Source organism: Vulpes lagopus, chromosome 22 (assembly GCF_018345385.1).
Source record: "Vulpes lagopus strain Blue_001 chromosome 22, ASM1834538v1, whole genome shotgun sequence".
NCBI classification, from domain to species: Eukaryota; Metazoa; Chordata; class Mammalia; order Carnivora; family Canidae; genus Vulpes; species Vulpes lagopus.
Window position 1 is genome coordinate 15,184,018 of NC_054845.1, and position 24,240 is coordinate 15,208,257.

General features: G+C 38.0%; 1 protein-coding gene across 3 annotated transcripts in view; it reads left to right on the top strand.

Annotated features, from left to right (window-relative positions):
* The window catches only part of ADAM23 (ADAM metallopeptidase domain 23), a 169,339-nt gene that overhangs the window by 138,644 nt on the left and 6,455 nt on the right, over positions 1-24,240 (top strand). The window contains exons 21-25 of one of the 3 annotated variants that reach the window (XM_041737551.1): positions 147-252; positions 2,953-3,072; positions 5,343-5,511; positions 7,545-7,656; positions 15,489-15,579. In XM_041737551.1, coding sequence (XP_041593485.1) covers positions 147-252; positions 2,953-3,072; positions 5,343-5,511; positions 7,545-7,656; positions 15,489-15,579 — 598 coding nt within the window. Of the gene's footprint in view, positions 1-146; positions 253-2,952; positions 3,073-5,342; positions 5,512-7,544; positions 7,657-15,488; positions 15,580-19,876; positions 19,968-24,240 lie in introns of all 3 variants that reach the window. The other 2 variants (XM_041737550.1, XM_041737549.1) reach the window with 2 other exon arrangements.

Below are 24,240 nucleotides of genomic sequence, written 5' to 3' on the forward strand. Positions count from 1 at the left end.
CCAGGGAAATTGGCATATGCCAGAGTCAGGATTTTTTTTTTTTTTTTTCCTGGAGAACCTGTTGTTAAACATTTACCTGCACGCTGCTGGTTGTGCATAACCAAAACAACTAAAACAAATCCTCTTCTCTTGTTCATCTCCAAAAGAGGCTTCCGGGTCTGACAAGTTCTGTTACGAGAAGCTGAACACAGAAGGCACCGAGAAGGGAAACTGTGGGAGGGACGGAGATCGCTGGATCCAGTGCAGCAAACAGTAAGTGGTCAGCTTTGGGGGCAGGATGAGTGATCAGAAGCCCTGGTTCAGATGTGAGTTGAGCACGAAAGAAATGTTACTGAGTTTTAATAGATATTCAGCTGTTTAAAATTTTACAGTATGTATTTTAAAAGTACATCAGTATATCTAGAAGCAAATGGCTTTGGACTAAGTTGCTCACCATGACGTAGACTCACAATGTTTATGTAAAATTCAGAACATTTCTCACATGTTGTATTTTACTTGATGCTTGTTTTGAAAAGACACTTTGCTGAGGTAGTACGAAATGCCTATGCATGTACTAGTATATCTAGTATCTAGATCTACAAGCAAAATATGTAGAGTGTATATATTTTAGGGATAATTCAAAGTGAAGTAATATATATTTTTGATTGTTCCATGAGCGCAACACCATTCAATTCAATTAAACATCTAATGTCTATATCAGATATTTTCCCTCTTCCAAAAGCATCTAGTTAGTGCATTCCAGAGGCATCTTTATTCAGGAAATGAGATATTTTCAGAGTACATCAGTAATACTTTGCCTGGATTAGTCAAGGAAAGTGAAAATTGTGATTTAATAGTTTATTAAGGTTAACTCAATGACATGGATCTATGGAACTATCAGGTTATGGGCCAAATTTCCTTCATTATGCTTCCATGACAATGAAGATTCTTCCAATTATGAAGCAGAGCAAGAATTTAAAGAAGTGTTATTTTTCTAGTTAATGATCTCTCTGTGTACTTCATGAAACTTTGCTATTCCCTGTAGTCTTTGATGGTGGATGAGGCCTTACAAGGCAACAAATCTTTGACTGTAATTTCTTTAAAATTAAACCAAAATAATAGAACAGAACTTCCCATCTGATGTCTCACAAGTGAGGCATAGATGTTCCAAAATATTGCTCTTCTTTCTGAGGTGCCAGAGAGTAGAAGGAAGTAGAGCCTAAAGTCATAAAAATCCATGTGGTTAGACACCTCGATTTCATTAGCTTCATTCATTAGTTTAATGTCCTAGACAAACCTGGGCATTTCTGTGTGTTCTTTGTAACTTCAAAAAGTTTGGGAGGCATTGGATTGGGTCATTGTAGAAGATAGCTTTTGAATATCTAGTAACAGAATATCCAACCACCAATGAGTTAAAGAAAATTAATGCATGTTTTCTGAAACGTTTAAAAAATGGGAAATATGACATATAAGCAGAAAAGTGAATAACACACAAATATACAATTTGCCAAATAATTATTACGTGAACTACCATGTCAAGAAATAGATCAAGAAATAGGACTTGCAGCATCCCAGAAAATGTATCCTTCCCCGCAGGGTGCCCTCATCTTGCTCCTGGAGGTATTATCATCGGGACTTCTGTGACAATTACTTTCTTGCCTTTTAGAGTTTGGATGCTTTGGTTTTCATCCCTAAATACATCCCAGTGTATTTTGCCTCACACTTTGGCATAAAGTTGGGGACTCATACTTCATGTATTATTTTGTATTTTGCCTCTTAAGTTCAGCATTTTAAGCATTTTCCATGATGTGTGTCCTGTTCATATTTATCGTTCATCTGTTTTATTTTAACTCGTATTCATACTCACAGATGATGATGTAGTTCTCCACTCTGTGTTAGAGGGCATTTAGGTCGTTTCCATGTTTTGGCGGTTTGGACCCAGGTTGCCATGGGTATTCCTGTACATGTAACAGTGCACATTTGTATACATTTTTCTAAGGTTTATACCCAAAAGAAAAATTGCTAGGTCAGAGGGTATGTATATTTTCAGTGTTACCAGATGATGGGATAGTTTTCTAAAATGGTTGTAGTAGTAAACCCAACCATCAGTAATATGCATATGAGAATTTGGTTGACCCACATACTGAATCAGCACTTGTTATTATCAGACTTTTTACTTTTATCCATTCTGGTGGGTATAATGCTAATTTATTGTGTTTTTAATTTGCATTTTCCTGATTACCAGTGGAATTTAGTACATTTTCATCATTTATTGGACATGGATTTCCTCCTCCCCCCTTTTTTGATGTGCCATTTCAATTCCTTGCCCTTTTTAAAGGGGGAGTTAGTTCACTGTTTATTTAATAGAGAGGCAGGAGGTAGCTGCCCTCATGAGGGCTGAGTCATTTAATAGTGTTGCTAAAGAACCAGCCAATTTCTCTCTCTCTGCTCTGGAATGCTTAGCATGTTGAGTGCTTCCTTCTGCTGGTGAGCTCACTATGGCAAGGTGGATGCCAGGGCCGCACATTCAAAGGCAGGCAATGTGGGAGTCTGAACAAAAGGTCTTTTCCCTGTCTGGCTCTAACCTCTTATCCAGAAAGCAACATTCTCCCCAGCAACTTTCTAGCGGGCTTTTCCTCGCATCTCAACACCCAGGGGCCACTTTTAGTTCTACTAGGGCAGGACAGTGGGATGGGTAGGAAAGTGAGTACGGGGGTCGGAGGTGCCATTACTAGCTTAGACACCAGTCATGATCTATCTTGCAAGCTGGTTGCTACCCAAACAAAACTGTGACCCTGTTAGCAAGGAAGGATGGGGGTCATAGCCAACCAACAATGTCTGAATATGTGTTTTTATTTAGGATGGAGGAAAATATTTTCAATTATTGGATATGTGTGGACTGAATACTTTTGATTATGTGGAGCTTGATTCCTCCTGTCCTGTTCTGTTTTTGTTTTTATTTAACATGCTCAGTGATGTGTTCTGTGGGTTTTTACTCTGTACCAATCTTACTCGAGCTCCACGAATTGGTCAACTTCAGGGTGAGATCATCCCAACTTCTTTCTACCATCAAGGCCGAGTGATTGACTGCAGGTAATATATTAAATGTTTGAAAACCTAATGAATCACAAGAATTACAAATTCAGAAAAATCAAGGGAAATTTTTCTGTTCACAGGAGGAGTGTTGACTTTGATTTTATGATCACTTTTCATGTTCAGAGTTATTTAAAAAAAAAAAGCAAAGTTGTATGTTGATTTGCAAATTACATTCACTCAAAAACTGGACCACTTAGTGGTAGAGGGACAGTCTTTGTAATTATAATCATCAAGCAGACTTACAGTATCCATGATTAAAGCTTTGAGCATTGGAATAGGTCACTATCTGAACACTATGTGTGTTTTATTTTTTTATGACAAGAAAGTTTAAGCTATACTTCATGTAACATATTTCTAGTTTAGAAGATGGTTTAATAAATAGTCACCCGCATATAGAATATATTTATTAGAATACTGTTTATACTATAGGCAAACATTTTTGATATTCAGTTTTGAGTACAAGGCACAGGGAGGACAAGGCATGTTTTTAAAGCCAGGGAGTCATATTATATTCCAAATAAGTATTGTTCCTTTCAAAGTAGTCTTAATTCCTAGATGCTGTCTTTTCATTCAAATGGTTCTGTTGTTGCCCAAAACACTTCTGGAATTCCCCTACAGAATTGCCTTTAGCATCTGCAGACTTTTATTGTACTATGCTTAGAGCAGCCAGCCTTCATCTTATGTGAGTGAATATAAGATTTGGAAACATACAAAAATTTTTTTGCACAAAATTTAGGAAATTGAGTAAACAAACTGAATAATGTTCTCTTAGTCAAATGATTTCTGTTTTTTTTCTTTAAAAAGAATTATTTCAAGCAGACTCCCCACTGAGCTCAATTGTTGGGTTTGATCTCACCACCCGTGAGATCATGACCCAAGCTGAAACCAAGAGTTTGACACTTGATCGACTAAGCCACCCACACGCCCTATTTTTCTTTTAAATTGTTCTGAAGAGGGATCCCTGGGTGGCTCAGCGGTTTGGCGCCTGCCTTTGGCCCAGGACACGATCTTGGAGACCCGGGATCGAATCCCATGTTGGGCTCCCGGTGCATGGAGCCTGCTTCTCCCTCTGCCTATGTCTCTGCCTCTCTCTCTCTCTCTCTGTGACTATCATAAATAAATAAAATTTAAAAAAAATAAAAATAAAAAAATAAATTGTTCTGAAGAAAATTCTAACCGGTCTTAGATGATAAGTGTCCGCCTCAGGCCCAGTTTTTTTTTTTTTTTTTTTTTTTGAGAACATTTGCCCTTTAATTTGCATTTAAAATCAGTTTCTTTAAATATTTTAATTACAAGTTCTGAATAGTGAAGACAGAGTAGATGCTGCAGGCACTCAGTATCAGCTCCCAACCCCCTCTTCCCCCACGCCTTGCTTCCTTCCAGGCGCCCTGGAGGGGCACCTGCGTGGCTCAGTTGGCTAAGTGTCTGCCTTTGCCTCAGGTCATGATCCCAGGGTTTTGGGATCAGGCCTCATGTTGGGCTTCCTGCTTAGCGGGGAGCCTGCTTTTCCCTCTCCCTCTGCCTGCCACTCATCTCTCTAGTGCTCTCTCTCTCTCTCTCTCAAATAAATAAATAAAATCTTAAAAAAAAATCCTTCCTGGAATAAAATTGCAGTCTTCAAGTATAGTTACTTAGATGCACATTCATTGAACATAAATTTTCACACATCTTTTAATATGACAGCCTTATTAAATTATATATTCTAAACTAGTATATTTAGCCAGATACCCTATTAGTAATTATAACATTGATTATTATTCAAATCCAAGTTGTCCCTAACTTTGAAATTTTAGAAGTAAATAAGTATAGGGAGGAATTGTTTTGTTTTCTCAACCATGAACAATCCAATTCTCTAAAGCAATCATAATAATTTTCAAAATATTTTCATTTGCTAATTTGCTCAGCATCTGCCTTTTTGTACCATGACGCACCTGAGAGCCTTGGAGAGCTCATATTAAGCTTGCTTCCTTTATTCTTAGATGAACACCTCTCCCTTAGTCTTTATGTTGTTCTTGAAAACAAGTGAAGATTTAGAATACACTTTGTGCAAATGACATTTTTTTCCTGATGGCATGCAGTGTAATAATGACAATAAAAGGTATTTCCTGTCAATGTGCTCTTTTATTAAGGAGAAGTGGGGAAAGGGGAAAGGAAGGGATAAGTGGAGAAATGCCTCTTTAGTTTCATAAAGACCAAGCCTCCTTCATGTTGACTTTCTATTTCTAACTATGCTGCTAATAGTTGTATGAATATTTTTCTCCTTTTAGTGGTGCTCATGTGATTTTAGATGATGATACAGATGTGGGCTATGTAGAAGATGGAACGCCATGTGGTCCATCCATGATGTGTTTAGATCGGAAGTGCCTACAGATTCAGGCCCTAAATATGAGTAGCTGCCCACTTGATTCCAAGGGTAAAGTCTGTTCAGGCCATGGGGTAAGTAGGCATCTGTGTTCTGGTTCAAACTTTTATTGTCTGGCACCCTCAAAGTTCACAGCGGTCAGATTTCCATTCCAACCATTCATTCTCCTTTTGTGAGTGTTGCCAGTATCTGTGCCCTAAGATGCTTTCCTTAGTATGCTTATCTGCTAAGGATAATACCCATATGTATTAATATGGTTTTATTTTGTTGTTTCTCTTATCACTGGCTGTTTGTATTCACCACGTATCTATAGCTTGACATCTGAAGAATTGGAAGAAAATCGATATGGTTCCTAATAGAGCTGTCGACCCCACGTGAACTACTTTGTGCCATTCAAAATAACTTTAGTCCTCTCAGAAATTCCCCTTTAGCTAGTCAGCATGTAAACTGAATATCTGCATGTGCCAGATCGCATAGACTAGAAGTTGGACCACTGGTATAATTCACATGTTTAAAGTTGTATGGTTATGCGCAGACCATTGCCAGCTCAAGAGAAGATGCCTTCTCTACTCACACATGCATGGATTTGTAATTCTATGAACTACATTTGTAGTTGAATGAAATACATTTGTAGTTCTCTGAAAAGTGTTTGGGCAGACACTTCCTGGCAAAACTAGGCTTAATATCTAGAAACAAGTTTTAATAATTATTTAAATTGGTTTAGTAAAAGAAAGATCTTTCAAAATGTATACAGACTTTAGAAATGGAAAAAAAAAAGAGACATGAAGAAATTGAGAGTGATGATATAAAAGGAGATGCTGGAATGAAGGTGATAATAATTCAAAATATAGATATAGAGTAGATATAGAGATAGAGTAAATGTAGAGTAGAACAAGGTAGAGAGGCCTAAGAAGGACGTGCCCAGTGACTACTTAGCATTTCGGGTTTGGTTGAATCCTAGGCTCACAGGGGAGGCAGTACAGCTTAGGGATTTAGAACATGGATTTGGAGGCTAGATAGAGCCACCGGTAGGAGTCCTGGCTCTGCTTCTTGTTCTCTCGGTGACTTCGGGTAAGTCACTTACCCTCCCACAGCCACCAGAGTGCTAGTGTGAGGATCAAATTAGATGCTTTACATAAAACACTCAGCGAAGGTGCCTAGCACGTAGTAAGTGCGCAATAATCGTTATGTTAAAATAAAAGCACCAGAGAGATATTTCAGTCGTTGCCCTGAACACATCAAAACTTAATGCTTAGAAAGGCTCTTCATTCTCTACTATCTCTCCCACTTTTTCATCCTGTTAAATAAAAGGTCAAATTCAGCCTCATTAATCGTAATCGTGATACTATAACATTTCAGATTAAAAAGCTTCTTACAGAAATAAGCTTCTATTCAATTTATCATCCCTAATGATCGGTCTCTGAATGTATCTCACAGGTGAATAAGAGCTTCAACACCTCTGTCTCTAGTTTGCAGATGGTTGTTTATTTCATCTAAATTATAAGCTCATTCTAGCATGCTGCTTGGTCTCCAGGACCAGCAAAAGGAGACAAAGAGCATGCGAGGAGGGTCTTCAGCCTGGCTGACAGAGAAGAGTGATCCCAGGGCAGGCAGGGAAGGTTGGGGGGTGTTCATTTGGCTGAGACAGTGCCACCAAACAAATGTGATGTTGGACATGGTGAGGTAAAACAGTACATTGATGATTTATGTCTTCTGGCCTTTCACCTCTGGCCTTGCCACTGGAGCCCAGTATCTATTAATTTCTTGAATTAAGCATATGTTTCTAAAGTATGTTCCTAGAAACAACTACTTTTGAAAAAACTACATCATCAGACATTTGTGCAGGTAAATAATATCAACAGAATTAATATTTAATGAAACATCTTCTTCTTTTAAATGGGTCTCTCTTTAATTAACAAGAAAAACACTATTCAACAATTTAATATAGACACTGTCTCCCGTTGTCCACCGTGGGAGACTTAAAGAATTCAAAAACAGTTTTTAAAAGCTTCTGCCCTGCCCCATGGCTCTTTCACATTTATCACTATTATTCAGAAAAGCACAATCCCAGTGACAATGTCCCATCTCTGTTCTTTGTTCTTCACAGGTGTGTAGTAATGAAGCCACCTGCATCTGTGATTTCACCTGGGCAGGGACTGACTGCAGTATCCGGGATCCAGTTAGGAACCTTCACCCGCCCAAGGATGAAGGACCCAAGGGTTTGTGTGATTTCAGTTTCAATTCATCACATACTGAATTTGTTGGTACTCTTCCAGTGGTGCCAGTATAACAACTTAATAGGTTTGAAAGGAGACACATCAGAAGATTTTTTTTTTTGGCCTTTCAAATATATAGTTCATGTTACTGCAGAATGAAGGATTCTAGAATGACGTCTTGAGAGGAAAAATGTGTGAATTTCCCCTTAGTTTAGAACTGAGATTAAGAAGAAGTAAATATACCAATTTCCTTCCTTCCTGATTCCTTTCTTTAGTTTAAACCTTCTTTTTTCATAATCACATATGTTAATCATTTTACAGTTTGTCTACACTATGCCAGTTTTCTAATAGATACAGTTTTTTTGGCCGATGTGAGACTCTAGTCATTCTTCAGTATTTGAGTCCCTCTAGAGGGAGATTGCAGTCTTCTTATTCTGATTAAACATGCTTTTGATTAGGCAGAAGTTGAAAATCTTCACAGAATGTTAATTCTTTAAGAGAACACAAAAGGCCTGGACTTTGTCTTAAACAGCCATCAGAAGGAGAGAAATTAGAATTTTATTTTTGTTTTTTTAAAAAGATTTTATTTATTTATTGAGAGAGAGAGCAAGGGGAATGGTGGAGGGAGAGAGAGAGAACTTCAAGCAGACTCCACGTTGAGCACAGAGCCCAATGCAGTGCTTCATCCCACGACCCTGAGATCGTGACCTGAGCCGAAATCAAGAGTCAGATGCTCAACCAACTGAGTCACCCAGGCGCCCCTAGAATTTTAAAATTAAGAGGCGTCTCAGTGACCATCTGGAACCACCCTCACTTTGCAGATGAGAATACACAGGCCTTGAAGTCAGGTGACATCCTATAAAGTTACCCAGGTAATTAGAGACAGTGCTAGGACCAGGCCCATTGCCTCCTATTACATTGTGTCATAATGTAGTCTTTGTCATCATGAACATGGTAATCACTTTCTCATTATTCCCCTCATTCCCAAGCCCTCATGTTTTGCAAAGATCTAAAGAAGTCATCAGTTGTAATAGGCTTACTACAGCATCTATCTAGCATTATACCTGAGAAACCAGAGTTATTAGAACAAAGGATGAATCCCAGTGACATCATACACCAGGTTCTTCTTTTTCATGGTACCACTAATGGTGTTTTATAAATAACTATCATGATTTTTTTTCCAGCAGGTAGGGAAAAAAATGCACCTAGAAACAGTGTCATTTTGATCTGCTTAGTTTTGCATGAAAGCTCATTTAAACTCTGAACTTCAGCATTGTCCATATGGGTAAATACAACTTCAAAAGTGTATGAAGCTCCATGGTCCCCAATTCCTGAAGAGATGTAGCGGGTCTGGGTGCATGTGTAATGTTCAGTAATAGTGGGTGTGCTAAACACTCTTCGTGCATTTGCTGAAAATGCCCATGATGCTAAAATTCTATAAGAATCATAGTCACACCCTCGCAGTCTATTTCTGTTCTCCTTTTTATATTTGTAAAAAGGAACCAATTCCACTTTCACATTTAGTCTTTAGTTACCTTAAAACTGGAACAAAAAATTCTTGGATCCGCCTTCAGAAGTTGGATTTAGAGTGGATATAAAGCTCCCACAAGGGAAACAGACATTCACACTTTCCAAATTTTCTCTCCATGGCATGTCTGATTCTCCTAAAGGTCTAGATGCTGTTTCCTCAAGCAATGCATAAAGATGCCTGAAAAGATGAGCAGAGCTCCATTGCCTAAGACTCTGTCCTTTTTTTTTTTTATGATAGTCACACAGAGAGAGAGAGAGAGAGAGAGAGAGAGAGAGAGAGGCAGAGACACAGGCAGAGGGAGAAGCAGGCTTCATGCACTGGGAGCCTGATGTGGGATTCGATCCTGGGTCTCCAGGACCACGCCCTGGGCCAAAGGCAGGCGCTAAACCGCTGCGCCACCCAGGGATCCCTCTGTCCTTTTTCATTAGGTGGAGTGGGGATTTATCAGGTGTCTGGATCTGTCTGTTCCCCAATTCCTCACCCACCCATGCCTAGAAAGCTTAGATGGAGGCGTAAACAGCCGCATTCTGGAGAAGAGATTCATGGCTGCCTTCCGTTTTGTTTTCCTTTTCCCTGTGATTCTATTCTATACTATCTTTTAAAAATAACTTTTATGACCATTCAAGTAATACATGTTTATTGTAGAGAATTTTGAAAATACAGAAAAAGATTAAAAAGGAAATAAAAATCACCCTTAATTCCACAACTCAGAGGTAATCAATATACACATTCTGGTGTGTTTCTTTTCTGTTGCACATTTTCTTTTTTCATTATTAATGAAGACAATGGAATCACTAAAGTAAAGGCACCCACTGGTTCCAGAATTGTTAAAATCCTCATGACTCTGATAATCTTGATTAAGTTGAAAAAAGCCATTAATTACTACAAATGAAGAGCAGTTATTATAAATTATTAGATTTCTAGAAAAGCCACGCAATTTTAGTATGACTAAATAATAGCTCTGTCTAAAATGGTTGTTAATATCTTTTCAGCCTCTATAGAAAAATCTGTTAATACACAAGTAAAATGAGAAACAACAGAAATCAAAATTTTAACACCTCATAGTGAGTTTTATGATTTTATTTTTTATATTTTGGTTAAAAGAAATTGGTAAGAGGGAAGCTATGTATTTTATCTCTCATTTTATCCATAGAAAATATTTATTGACCATCTACTAGCTAAAGAGCAGCATATCCTTGGCATACTTCAGGTCCTCAATAAATATTACAGACTTTCCCATTGGGAACATGTGAAGGAAATAAGATGGTGCATGTTAGTACTGTTTTTCAGTTTATCAGTAATGGTTTGTTGTATTGCTTTGTTGAAGAGTAGCAGGTCATGAACTCCAAATATTGAAACAGTGTGTACTTTCTTGACTGTAGGTCCAGCAGCTAGTTAGGTGCCGTAGATTTTCTCTGATTACCATATATTCTTTCTCATGATTGAATTAGTTTGGTTGGCACTTGCCTTGTGGATCACAGTGGTGCTTCTCAAATGCTTGTCATAAAACGGGCAACACCCAAGTGATCTGGCCTGTCTAGCCATAGATGACTTTTTTGTATAGATACAGTGACAAGATATTTAAAAAATATTTAGTTTTATTTTCTTGTCATGGAGGAAAAACATTCAAAAAGCAATCTGAAAATAGTCTTCTGTATTACTAACAAAGGCATGAAAGATAAATTTGTATCCAGCTGCAGGCCTCTGGATCAAAACCTAAATTAGTAAAAATCAAGGCAAACTCTGTGGCTTTGCTTCAGTTGATTTGGGGGCACCAGAAATTAGCCAATGTGTTTCAGGTATTTTAAAAGTAAGTGTCTGGAAGAATAAAAATTCAACATCTCCATCTGAGTAGGAACCAAAAAAACCCAAAAAAACAAAAAACAAAAACACACACACACACACGTAAAAATGTTGCCATTGAAGTCACTCTGCACCTGTGTACCCACAGTTTAAAGCATACTGGTTTATTTGCTCCAACTTCTCAAGCCAAAATTATTAAAAGACAGGAAATAGCATTTCAAAGCAAAAACCATGTGAGCAGGGATTTTTCTAAAAAGGATTTTCTATTACATATTACTTCACTCATGTTCTCCACATTGACATTTATTTCACATATGAGGACTCTTCTGGTCCTTCTCCCAACATGTGTCCACTGAATTCAGAGAAATTATTTTGGTTTGTCCTAACGGGGTAGGATAAGTTTGTACCCTTTAAAAGGCCTAGAACTCCCACCTGCTGCAGGGAGAGCCAGTAGAAGTACTGGTAATTTTTGACAATTCATGGACATCTTTGATTGGTGCTTATTATGCAGTACAGTGGAATTTTTCTCACTGGATGATTTGCATCGCCATTACTGGAGGGAAGAGAAGGACATATCACATGTTTCCATTGATAAGGAAGGACAGAGGCCTTCCTGGGAGCTTTGCTCAGACCCTTTCATTATGTCCATAGTCATTAAATCAGAGATAGAAGGGCCTTGGTGGTCATTCAGTCCAGACCTGCTGTTCTACAGATGAGAAGACTATTTAATTATTAGAGTTAACAGCTAGGTAGGGACAAAGCCAAGAATAAAACATAGATCACCTGATCTTGAGCCTAATGCTCTGTTATTGTGCACTGCCTTATTTAAAGCTGAGTATTAAGTTATTCTGCTGGTTCTCATAGCGCAGTAATAAGTAGAAAGGGTGAAACAGTAACCCTGTTGTGATTAAGCTGGTTAGCTGATCCATTACCTGTCGAGGGAGTTTTATATTATTAGCATTTAGCACTTTGAAAACAATAATTTCTAAGTCTTAATACCTTGAGGAGTATTATTTAGTGTTTACATTTACTGTTTGCATATATCTTGTTGATAACTTCCTTTGTGAGTACACAAATCTTTGATTTTGTAGTTCAGATGACTACAGATGAGGAATTATGATTATCATATATGATTATGCTCATGTATAATTATGTATCACCTATGTATTTTTCTCATTAATAATGGCCTCATCAATAACTGAAGGATTTACCAGGTTTTAATTTTTTAGTAACTGAATTGATTTTGTTTGAGTTCAGAAAAACTCCAGGATATTTTCATTGACAATGTAAACTGTCTGAAATAATACGCTTATATGAAATAATTTTTCATCTTCTTAGACATTTCGCCCAATGTATCTGAAAATGAACTTATTTTTTAATTTCATGGAAAGGAGTAAGGAGATCTGATTGTCTAACATTGAAATATGGAGCTAGAAAACATGTTTGTCATGCCAATGTTATATTCTAAATTATAAAGAGTATATTTAGTATTTATTTCTAATCTTAAATTTTAGTGAAATCATAAATCCCTACAGAAGGAGCTTTGGCTTATAAGAGTACAGATGATGGCTTTGATGCTTCCAGTCTTTGAATTATTAAGGGATACAGGATGATAACCCTTTTGGCTCATTAGAATCACTTAGATGAAATAAATGCACCTTTTTTTTTCCAGAAACTCTCAAAAGTAAGAAAAAAAAAACCCATTGCTCAGTTTCAAAAGCACAATTTCACACTATTGGAAGCATGACTTGTCTGTGGGAGAATTCTACTAATAAAGTAGAAAGTCTTACGAAAAGGAGGAAAGTTATAGTTTGTATCTTAATAGTACAAGTTTATTTAAAAATGTGCCTTTACATGTGATACTAGATAGCAGGTAACCCGAACTAATAATAAACCAAAAGACAACAGAAATTGGTGAGAAAACAAAAATGAAGACATACCACTAGGTAATAAAGAATTTCCACAGACAAGTTATAACGCAAAGGTAAGTACGTTAAAGAGTTAGGGAAGAAAGTTGAGTCCCTCATAGGGGGATTGTGTTATTAGCTAGAGTCTTTACGAGTTCCATCTCCAGGTTTGGTGGGACGCGGAGATAAAAAAGGTATGTCATCATGTGCCTGGCATAGTTCCTGGAACAAAAAAAGACATTTAATAAATAACGAATGAACAAGTGAACGAGTGAATGAATGAACAGATACAGTTGCATCACTAATCAATTAGTACAGGAGTAAAACGACAGCATAGGCCCCCCCAAATACAAGGTGGGGTTGGGGGGTGTTTTTTTCTTTTTTTAAATAAGATAAATCCTTTGTAGCTGCAAGGAGCAGCTGAACCTTCCGTTTTCAAATTTGTCCCCTGCAAAAATCCACCCACTTGTGAGCCAGTTGATTAATTCATGTCAGTTTAAAAGCGAGGCTGAATCACGACCTTCTGGAAGAGATAACCCTCTTCAGTACCATGATAGAGCCAAGTGTATTTCACATATGTTGTCAGTGTACGAGAGTTGAAGGCAGCGAGAGGGAAGGAGGGAGGGTGAACAAGGAGGATGGAGGATACTTTTGAAAAAGCTCTTTTCGCACTTAATTTATCTCTCGTTGGTATTAAGAGTGGTTATCAGTTAAGAATTTGAAGATAATTATTCTTGCTCAGAAGAGATTATAGGCTGTATTTGTTTACCTGGAATGCATATTTGAAGCATCTACAGAAATGCCTTGCTCTTCTGTTTGATTTTTAAAACCCACATGACAGATTGCCTAATTCTCTTGATTGTACAGTGAGAAATTACATCTACAGCAAACACAAAAGCCTCTTTAAATTGCCATTTTATTCATTCATGCAGTTATAGTTTTTAAAAATTAACAAGTATTCATGTAGCACCACATCTTACCAGTGTGTGTGTGTGTGTGTGTGTGTGTGTCCTACAATTTAGCACTCTAAAACATTGTAGCTTATATAAAAATTGGATGGGTAATAGGACTTTCATGCATTTTGGCTCTGAGGGCCAAACCTAAATCTTAAGGGAAAAAATTACAAAATACTATATCCTGGTTAATTTAGTATTCTGAAGGCAATGATTTTTCTAAGATCTTTAAAAAATGTGTATTTCTATCTATAATACCTTTCATTCCAGGATTTGCCTTCACAGTTCGGAAATCTGAGATATAGTTCAGGTTATTTTGGATTATAATGTATTGTTCTATTTGGAAAACATCACCACCATCTTATATGTTGGCCTTCTTTCCATTCTCCTCAACGTCCTCAGTAGACTTTCTCTGTTTTCTGTTGTATTTCACATTTTTTTTTCTTTTTAAGAACAACTCAGGTTGTACCTTCCTAATGATAAAGCTAGACTCTTACTCATATTGTTTGCCCTGTGATGAAATGAAGTACAGCTGCTCACCAGGGTTGGAGATCCGAGGTTCTCTCTCTTCTTTCAGAGAGGAGTTAGACAAAAAAGGTCAATGACCCCAATATTGAGCTTTAAACAGTTGTGAGTTCAAATTGTGGTTCTTTGTTTTGCTTCATTGCCTCACAGCACACATTGTGTGTGATGCAGCCTTATCAAAGTCAGTCTCTCTTTTCATTAGTAAAGTGATTTGAAGCCAGTACTTTCGATTCACATGGGAATGAGGTAAAGTGTGTATGTGTCCACACGCTTGCACTCACACACTCAATCTTAATCTGCCTTTCTGCTTCAATGTTAACCTTCACCTTGCCTGTGTGGAGAGCAACTTGAGGACCTCTGCTCAGCGCAGGCCCTTTTTGCAAGATCCGAAAGCTCTGCATGGAGGAGGTGATGTGCAAGCGTGGAGTATCTCCACTCAGTAATCTACTGCTGGCTGGTCCCACGCCTCCTGGCGACCCTAACTTTTTCTCGGCGAGTAGTTTATGGACTCAAACTGTAAACAAACAAACAAAAAAACCCTCAATGCCCAAATACTGTGACAGAAACCCAAACATTGCAGAGTTACGTGAAATACACTCTTACAGGTGAAAATACACTTAATCTTAAAGATAGTCTTTTAAATTTGTAAGGACTCTCACAAAATTAGATAATAAATTCTGAATTTTAAAAACATGTAGCCTCTTAGGCATATTTTACAGTTTGAGAAGTTTATAAAGTATACTAATGGCTTGTTACTTTGTAATTGAAACCCAGACTTGCTGTTAGGCAGTTTAAATGATATTTTAATTCCAATTCATTCCTTGTAGGAACTCTAACTCAAATTAGATTATATATGGGTTCAACAGCATTTATAAGAGACGATGTTTTTAAGAAGGGTTTGTGGAGTTTGCAGTTAAATTATCCTCAAAATTATACAAATTATCCTCAAGTATTCTCAGTGTGTATGTAAACCTTCATTTCAAATCTTAAAGGAGAGATGTCAGTACTTAACTGACTTCCAGAGCATTTCCTGAAAAGGTTATTTTGTGTGTTAGCAAAATCGGTGTGTGATTAATGTCCTTTATTAAAAAAGATCTCCGTTTTCCCTCCGCACAGTGAACATGGCCACAAGCAGACTAATAGGTGCTGTGGCAGGCACCATTCTGGCCCTGGGGGTGATTTTTGGAGGCACAGGGTGGGGAATAGAGTAAGCATCTCTGTGAGTTTCAGAGTGTTTCTGTTTGGTTCCCGATGTGTGATGAGCTGACCCTTGTACCTGACCCCTACTGTGTGTTGTCTCGTCAATGTGTTTCCCATGCTAGTGCAACTTGTGGTGTGACTTGGATGTGTTTGTGTCGTGTGGTCTTCTCGTGCAGTGAAGAACCTTCTCCTGTCTGGAACAATGTGGGGCATAAAATAATATTGGGGTGCTTATGATGTCTTCACAATTAAGACAATGGTCCAAAAGCTCCCATTGCTCCTCTACTTATTTTAAAGATCTTATTTATTTATTTCAGAGAGAGAGCCAGAGAGCACAAGAGGGGATGGGGTGGGTGGGGGAGGAGCAGAGGGAGAGGGAGAACCAGACTCTCCCCCGAGCAGGGAGCCCTACTCGGGACTCAGTCCCCAGCGGGGATCAGGACCTGAGCTGAAGGCAGACGCTTAACCGACTGAGCCACCCAGGCGCCCCGCTCCTCTCCTTATAGAAGTAATTTTAAGATACACACCTTTTGTTATTTTTTATTGGCAAAAATGCTTTTATATGAGTGTTTGCTTAGGATTCTTATAATGAATACAATCTTTACTAGTCAAATAGATCCACATATCCAACTAGGGATTATCAATAGTTGTAGCTTCTTTTTACGGTAATTGGAATGATAGTCACTAATATTTTTTTCCACTTATTTAGAGTGATGAAGGAGGCTTTGGCTTAATTTTTTTTTGTAAAGAAGATATGTAGGGTATTGCCTTCATTTTTTTCCACTTAAAATAGATAATTCAAATCAGAAGTTTACATAAATATTTGGGACCAAAGAAGAAGAAAGAGATATTTATCCAAACCTGCAAAACCTTCCGTGAATAGTTGCAAATTATCTGGTTGGCTTTGTCTTAAAAATAGCCAGTGCATAAATAAGTAACTTGTGCATCACTTGCCTGTTGATCTCTCAGAGAACTCTAAGGTCTTCTGGCGCCTTTATTGAGATTGCTCTGAACTGGATCCACATCCTCAGAATAGCTGTCAGTTCTCTATGGGATGTTGCTTTCATGAAGTTCCTAATCTTTAGGCTAAAAGAGCGATTTTTCCCTCTGTCTCTAATTACTAGGGACATTTACAAATGACAGAAATACCCCTTCACGTGCTGTCTCTGCATTAGGGGGTGGTGGTAACACTTCATAGTGGCCCAGGGGTGAAGTACTAGTATCTTGAGGAATCACTGGACAAAACTGTGGGCATGTTGATCCTATTACACACATTCTCAACCGGACCAAACTGTGGGCATGTTGATCCTATTACACACATTCTTCCTTAGTCCCAGTAAGTACAGCCTCTGGGTGCTCTTCCATCCTGGGCCTGGGAGACCCAGGCACTGACACAGCAGGAAGAGGGGCCCAGACTCATAGGTCCCACTCTGGGCTGAAGATTATCTGAGCCTTCTCTCCCCTGCTTGGAAGGACTTTGACTTGACTTGCACCTGCTCACTCACAGCCCATCGGTAGGGACCGTGAAGTTCATTAACTCAGGGCAGCTGGAAATACTGGAAAGGATATTTTGTTTCCCTTTACATGTTAGAAAATAAAGTATTATTGTAGAGGTAACATCTTTAGAGAAAATAAAACTCTGTCCTATAAAAATTTCACCTTGGATCTGCTGCCTGGATGATATATATAGAAGTAACATTTCTTTTCCAGGGGGAAATTTTACATAGATATTTATGTGAAATTCCTCCTTGAAGAAGGATAGTTTTCTAAAAAAAAAAAAAAAAAAATCATTCCAATGTTTTTTAGATTATTTACTGACCGTAATTGTGATGTGCTGCAGTGTACCGACTAAGGAAGGAGTTTTAATAATTTTCCCTTTGAGCCTTAGAGATAGGCAAGCCCCAGGGCATTCGTTGTAAAGCATGGTCCTTGTTACCAGCATGTTTTCCTCCTCCCTTCCAGTCTTGTTGGTTTGTGCCTATTTCTGGTTGTGACAGGTAAGTCCGTATACGTGTATCTTTTTCTTAAAATAGATTTGTTACTTATTATTCTGGGTTTCTGCACTGTTTTTGTTAGCTGACTGTTTTCCTGCAAATTCTAAATTGTACCATAATTGCTAAATCATAAACATGGTTTTTAAAAAATCCACAATAGTACAATATAGATTGTTTTAACACCTCCTGGCTTAGCTGATAGTGATAGTTCACTTAGTCACTAAGGATTCTATGGACAGAAGGTTTGGGGGTTTTTTTGGGGGGGGTGGGGAATGGGGACTTTATTTCTGCTCCTTAGTTTATAATTGTAAATCAGGAATCATTTCTCATGAATTATGTATTGATTCTAATCCCAGCCTGTTTTCTGAGCTAGTAAAGTGCAAACCATGCCTAAAGCAGAATATACATGGAAATAGAAATGTTTTCTCAACGTTTGTTTCAAAATGTGTTTCCCTATTAAAGTACGGGAAGGAAATACATATAAATGGGATGTTTCATTAGAGTAGGGGTTAGCAGACTTTTTTTAAAGGGCCAGGAGATAAATAGTTTTGGCTTTGCAGGCCACAGGATGTTTGTCACAACCTTAGGACTTTGCTGTCTTAGTACAAAAGTAACAGTAAACAATATGAAAACCTATCAGTGTGGCTGTCTTCCAATGAAATTGCTTTGCAAAAACAGGAAGTGGGACCACATTTGGCCAATGGGCTATAGTTTGCTGACCCTTGATTTTTAGCATAAGCTTTTGAGACAGTCAAATCTGTGTTCACATCTTGCCTCTATAACTACGTTCTAGAAGTAGAACGCTTCTTCTTCTATTAGACAGGGATAGTCATAACTCCTACTTTGTATGGTTTTTGTGAGGATCCAATGAGAGAATACTTGTCACATGCTTAAAACCACACCTGGCATGTAGTACGTGCTCAGTGTAGAGACACTAACCTGGTTATATTGCTCTCTTACTACTATGTATTATCATTCGTGCGTTCCTGAAGGACACTGAGATGTGTGTTCTATAGGACCTCAGTGGTTAGTCTTAAGAACGTGTCACAAGCCCAAGAGCCTGAAGAGACCACATCCCCAAACCCCCACTGCATCTGTCCCCCACCTTTCTACTCACCCTCACAAGCACTGGGTGGTCTCTAAGTAAAAACCTGTGATGCACACAATTTTAGTGCTGCTCAAACTGGCATCCATTTATGTACACAGTTGAGGGCACTGATGTGAGCAGAAAAGAGAATTTTTTTACACAGAAGTGAATATATATACACCAAGTTGAGGATTTTAGGGGAAATACCAAAATTGGTCTTGTGACTTCTGGTACAGGATACTCAGGACTGGAAGGTTTCTGCTGTTTGGGGCACTGTACCTATGTACTAGCATCCTTAAGGATGGGATATTCAAAATAATCCTGCACTAAAGTTAAGGTTGCTTACCTTGAAAAATCAAGAGCTACAGCATTTCCCTCTGTGAGTGGAGAGGATGTGCTGTCCTGTGAATCGACTCTGACTCCAACTATTGATGCAAACTCCACCTGTGTCTTCTAGCTTGCTGTCCTCTCCGCTACCTTTTGAAAGTATATCTCCAAGCCTCAAATTGCAAATGGGAACTTGAAAGATAATCTCAATTGAACTTGCCGAATCTTTTTTCCATTTCCACAAAATTGCCTAAATAAGTTTTATGCTTCCTACCTATCTTGCCTTTGGAACCACCTGCCGTTGTTTCAACACTGTATGGATCCATACAGTGAAGAAATGCATCTCTGAGAGCAAGGCTTCAAAGTCAGATCTTTATTCAGAACCTCCTTCTGACTTTTAAATGGGGTCTGTTTCCAAGTGGGGGATAAAACAAAAATGTAGCATTCAGACAACTTGGTGTGCTGCCTGAGAGAGCACTTTATTAGACTATTTTTCCCTCTTTTCCTGCCCTCATTTGCCAGTCAGGTCTAGCTAATTCTAATGCACCTGGGTTCTTGATATGCTCTTTTGCTTGTTTGATTCATGATGTTGGGAAGGAGAAGAAAGATGTGCCAGCAGGTGGGGCGCATTTGCTTCAAAATCTGTGGAAGGTGAATTTAAAGGAACTTAATTGTCAGCGGTGCAGAAGCTTTAGATGTAGAGGCATTCCTTTCCAAGCAGTAGCTCTCCGTTGCATCGGCAGTGCAAATTAAGTGAAGTAAATAAAGGCGATTTAAGTGCTTAGCGACTTTTCAATGCAGGGTATTTACTTCCTGAAACCACTTAACTGCCTTTCCCTCGTGGTAACGACAGTAGTTGGCTCATATGACTTTCTTCCCATGATCCTTTGTCACAGGTCCTAGTGCCACCAATCTCATAATAGGCTCCATCGCTGGGGCCATCCTGGTAGCAGCTATTGTCCTTGGGGGCACAGGATGGGGATTTAAGTAAGCAACGCCGCATGTCTTCTTCTCAGTGGCTCTGGCACTTCTCTTTTCTGCTTACATAACCAGGTTTTGAGTTCCTGCTACAAGATTTCAAGCTTTACCAGGAAACTGCTGAAAGTAAATTTTTTTTATTCAGAAATGGGTTAGGAAAGAAGAACCATGGAACCACAAACGTTCTGTCTGGGCTAGTGAGTAAAACAGAAAGTGTAGATGGAATTTGCATCTCCAGCTGAAGGTGAACAAAGTAGAGGTTCTCCAGTGGAAGACACTCCAGCTTTCAGCAGCAAGCATTCTGAGATAGTGTTTTTCATACACAATAATCAGGAAACTTCGTGGTCAGGAAATGAGTGGATATAAATCACTTGTATCTGTTTAAAACTGGTTTATATTTCACTGATATGTTGAAATTTTCACAACCTAAGGAACCGCTTGTTCATTATTTTTCATACGTAACACAGTATATGTAGCATTGTGATTTGAAAAGCTTCATTATTTGATAAAAAATAGACTTAAGAAATTTTATTCATTCCCTAACCAACTGAATCGGTTTCACATTGAAATTTGAAGTCTGTGGCTTTGTGATACTTAAATTTATTTTCTAATTAACTGCAAATTAACTGGTATGTGTCCAAAGTGACCTTTCAGTTCGGATTATGCATTGATCATTGAACTAAGTTTGTTTAAATAGACATGGCAGATAGTCACAAATAAACCTTAATGATGATCAAAATTTGTAAAGCTAATTTATAAAGTTTAGATGTTTTCAGAGCTCAGATTCATTGGATAATTGCTTTTTATATCTTTTCATACTGTGGTGGCTTGATTATTAACATCTGTAGATGAGACTTCCTGTGCCAAATATTCCCTGAGAAAAGTTAAGTTCCAACCAGATCTGTCAAAATGCGTTTAAATGGGAAATAAGACCGTTACCTAAAATCAAAACCCACTATGCCTCCATCTGGTTTACTCAACAGAGGCAGTTTTTTACTTGAATTATCTGAATAATTGCATTATGAACTTTATTCTATTTTACATTTTGTTTTTTTTGTTTGTTTTTGTTTTTTTTTCTATTTTACATTTTGAATCCTGAAATCAAAATATTGAAACCAGATAAAAAAAATATTATTAGAAAGGGATTACGAAGGGAAGACAAAACACATGATGACTTAATACATTCAACATTTTCTGCTAATTTTGTTATCATATTAAGATTTAATGAGTAAGCCTACAAGTTGCTGAGTGGCTCAACTTGGAAAGTTATCAAATGGTACTTCCTTTCTGCAGAGAGATTTGTAAACTTGAACCTGTTTGCTGAAACAGTACTTTTGGCATCATCGTGTTTTCACAAACACACACAAAGTGGGCAACTCAAATTTGAATTTCTCATCGTGGTATCAACAAAGCATTGCCCTGATAATGAGTCACTCATGGTACCTTACCTAACAACAAAAACAACAACAACAACATCCATATATAATTTTGTTGTTGTTGTTGTTGTTATTGTTTGGTTTGGCCAGCCTTAATTCAAGCAAAAGTTTTTTCTTAGGTGCCATCTTACTGTAAAAAAAAAAAAAAAGCCATTGCACTTATAGTAGTCCCATGATCTGTTATTATTTTATAATGCTCCCTTGAACTTTTTCATAAATATGCTTCGAGAAAAATAAATTTGGCTTGTGCTCAAGCTTATGCCTTTTTGGCATCAGGAAGCCTCAGTTTCAAGGACTGGAAAACAGTCCTGTGCATCTTTGCTATCTGGCCACACACAAAGCCAAATGTACCATCTCAGCTTTTGGAGTCAAGAGCACTATTCTGTAGCAGGACCTCAAAACAGTGGCCTGGCCTAGCGCACAGCTTGAATTGCATGTTTCTTTGGGGAAAAATGGAAAAGCCTTTATCACTGTGTATATAAGTGGATTAGGCCCTGTGCAGGTTATTTATATCTAAGAGAGATGTTTAATCATCAGAAGAACAGAGAAAAGGAAGGGGAGATGGACACCTAGTGAGGTGAGAAACAGCCTCCACTGAGCACCGAGGGGGGAACCACTGTGCAGACAAGTGTACTGCTGCCCTAACCCAGTGCCCCTTCCCGTGCCCTATGACCCTAAAAATTTCTGTAAAGGAAAACATTGTAGGGTGGCACACAGTAATGTGAAGTATCTTTAAGCCTTACACAAAAAAGTGAGGATGATTCTTAGAGGCTGGAATTCAAACTTGGAGGAGCCACTGCTCTTCGAGGTGGCTCTTGGTGGCTGACTCTTCAGATCTTCAGATCTGAATTTGCTTTAGATTTTAATAGTAGCCATGTGGTTTACATTAAATGTTAAATATAACTACCTCTACTTTGCAAGGAAAGGCTTTGGGTGCCAAATGGTGCAGTTTAGGTTTTCCTACCACTTGGGCAATTTGGGAGATTTGTCTAGAAGGTATTTGCTAATTGAACTGAAAGTCTGAGTTTTTCATGGAACTCAAAGTAAATACAAAAGAGTCATTTAGGATCAGAAGTTGAAAATCGTTTATAAAAGAGATTGCTTTAAATATTTTTATTGGAAATCCTTCCTGAAATTGTGTTTTACTAGATGTGAAAAGCAAAGCCAGTAGCAAAGTTGCCTGAGTAATTTGAGGGTAACTGAACTTTCAGGCTAAAGGAAACATTATTTAAAAAAAAAAATAAAGGAAACCTATTAATGCTCCAGGGAAGTATCGCTTTTTCCTGAAGTCACATTACTTGAGGTGGGGCACCGTGAGCAATTTAAATGTGGAAGAAGTGTCAACCGTACATGACCTGTTCAAGTATAGATAAGAAAACAGCTATGCTCTGACCCCTGACAACATCTGCCATTCTCTATAGTTTATTTCTTAAGCCATATTTCCTCTGAAATAGGTGGTAAAAAGCATGAATCTATGTGAGTGTGCATGCATGTGTGAAAGTGTGCACCTTTGTGCGAATAAATGATAATGAAATTTTGTCAAGATAACTGTGATTTAAAAAAACAACGTAAGTGTAGATGACATCTTTCTAGCAGAATAATAGTCTGCAAGCTTTGCTTCATGCAAAGACTTCCATAGCTTCATTGTAAAACTCCTGAAAAGAGAAAAAATGCTACTTGGCAGGTTATTTTCTTTCACATATTCTGATATGTGGGGTAGTGTGTGGTAACTTCAATTAATTCCATACCTCAGAAGTAGTTGGTTTATGGATTCCCAGTCTTTGGAGTGTTAGTACTTTTCTCTGAGAAATCCTGTGAATAATGAAGGTAGGTTCTTGGCACATCAATTTGTCTAGCGTTTCCCCTGTATCTGCATCTACTTACATGCCCACCGCCCCCATGTTCCCTTTCCTCTCCATCACCCACACACATACAGTAAAGCTGTGGACTGTGCTGCAGAGTGTTGCAAACCTTGGTCCTGGTTGACTCATGAAGACTCATAACCTCTGTTCAGTTTTGAATAGTAATACTACTTGATTCGATTTTTAGGGCTGTTGCTTAGACATTAGAAAAATCAAGTAGATGAAAGGCCGTTTTAGTAGCATCTCCTCTAAATCTTAGAAAAGGTAACAAATATATGGAAAGAGGATTTCATGGTTCCATTTAAAAGTGAACAGAATTTCTGTTACCACCTTGGACATGGCTTTTGATCTGACATTACCTAAATTTGAATACAGGCATTAGATATGAGCAATACAGTTATGACGTGCATATGAAGTATGTGAACACCGCGAGTGATGGTGGTCAGAAAGAGAAATTCTAGGTGATAATAGGAAAAAAACTTGAAGGTAACAGTGATATAGACTGTTGACTAGATTTGAGGGTGAGTCTTAAGCTCTTCCAACCATATTACCGTGCTTCAGACTCTGGAGCCCTATCACCATGTCCCACTTCCTATCACTTGCTGTCTCAATGTAATTTCATGCCAGTAGTGGTCATACTGGCCTGGAAGAGCTGCTCTGGACATTAAAAGTGTTACTTTGATAAGTCTGTATAGTAACCATGATTTCCTCTCTATGAGAAGTTACTGGGGGTACAGATTCTTATTGAGCCCGCTTTTGATTGTAAGCTATTCTGTTTGGCCTGTGTTCCATTTCATAGGACAAACCAAAGAAAAGATAAAACAAAAGGTACTCACATAAATGATATGTAAAGGATCATATCTTGGTTTATCACAGGAAGATTGGATTTTTGAGTATCAAGTTGGATGAAATTTGTAAGGAATTTAATATTGCTAATTATATTTTCTCAAAAGAGCAAATGTCTTTTGTTTTTGATTTTGTAGA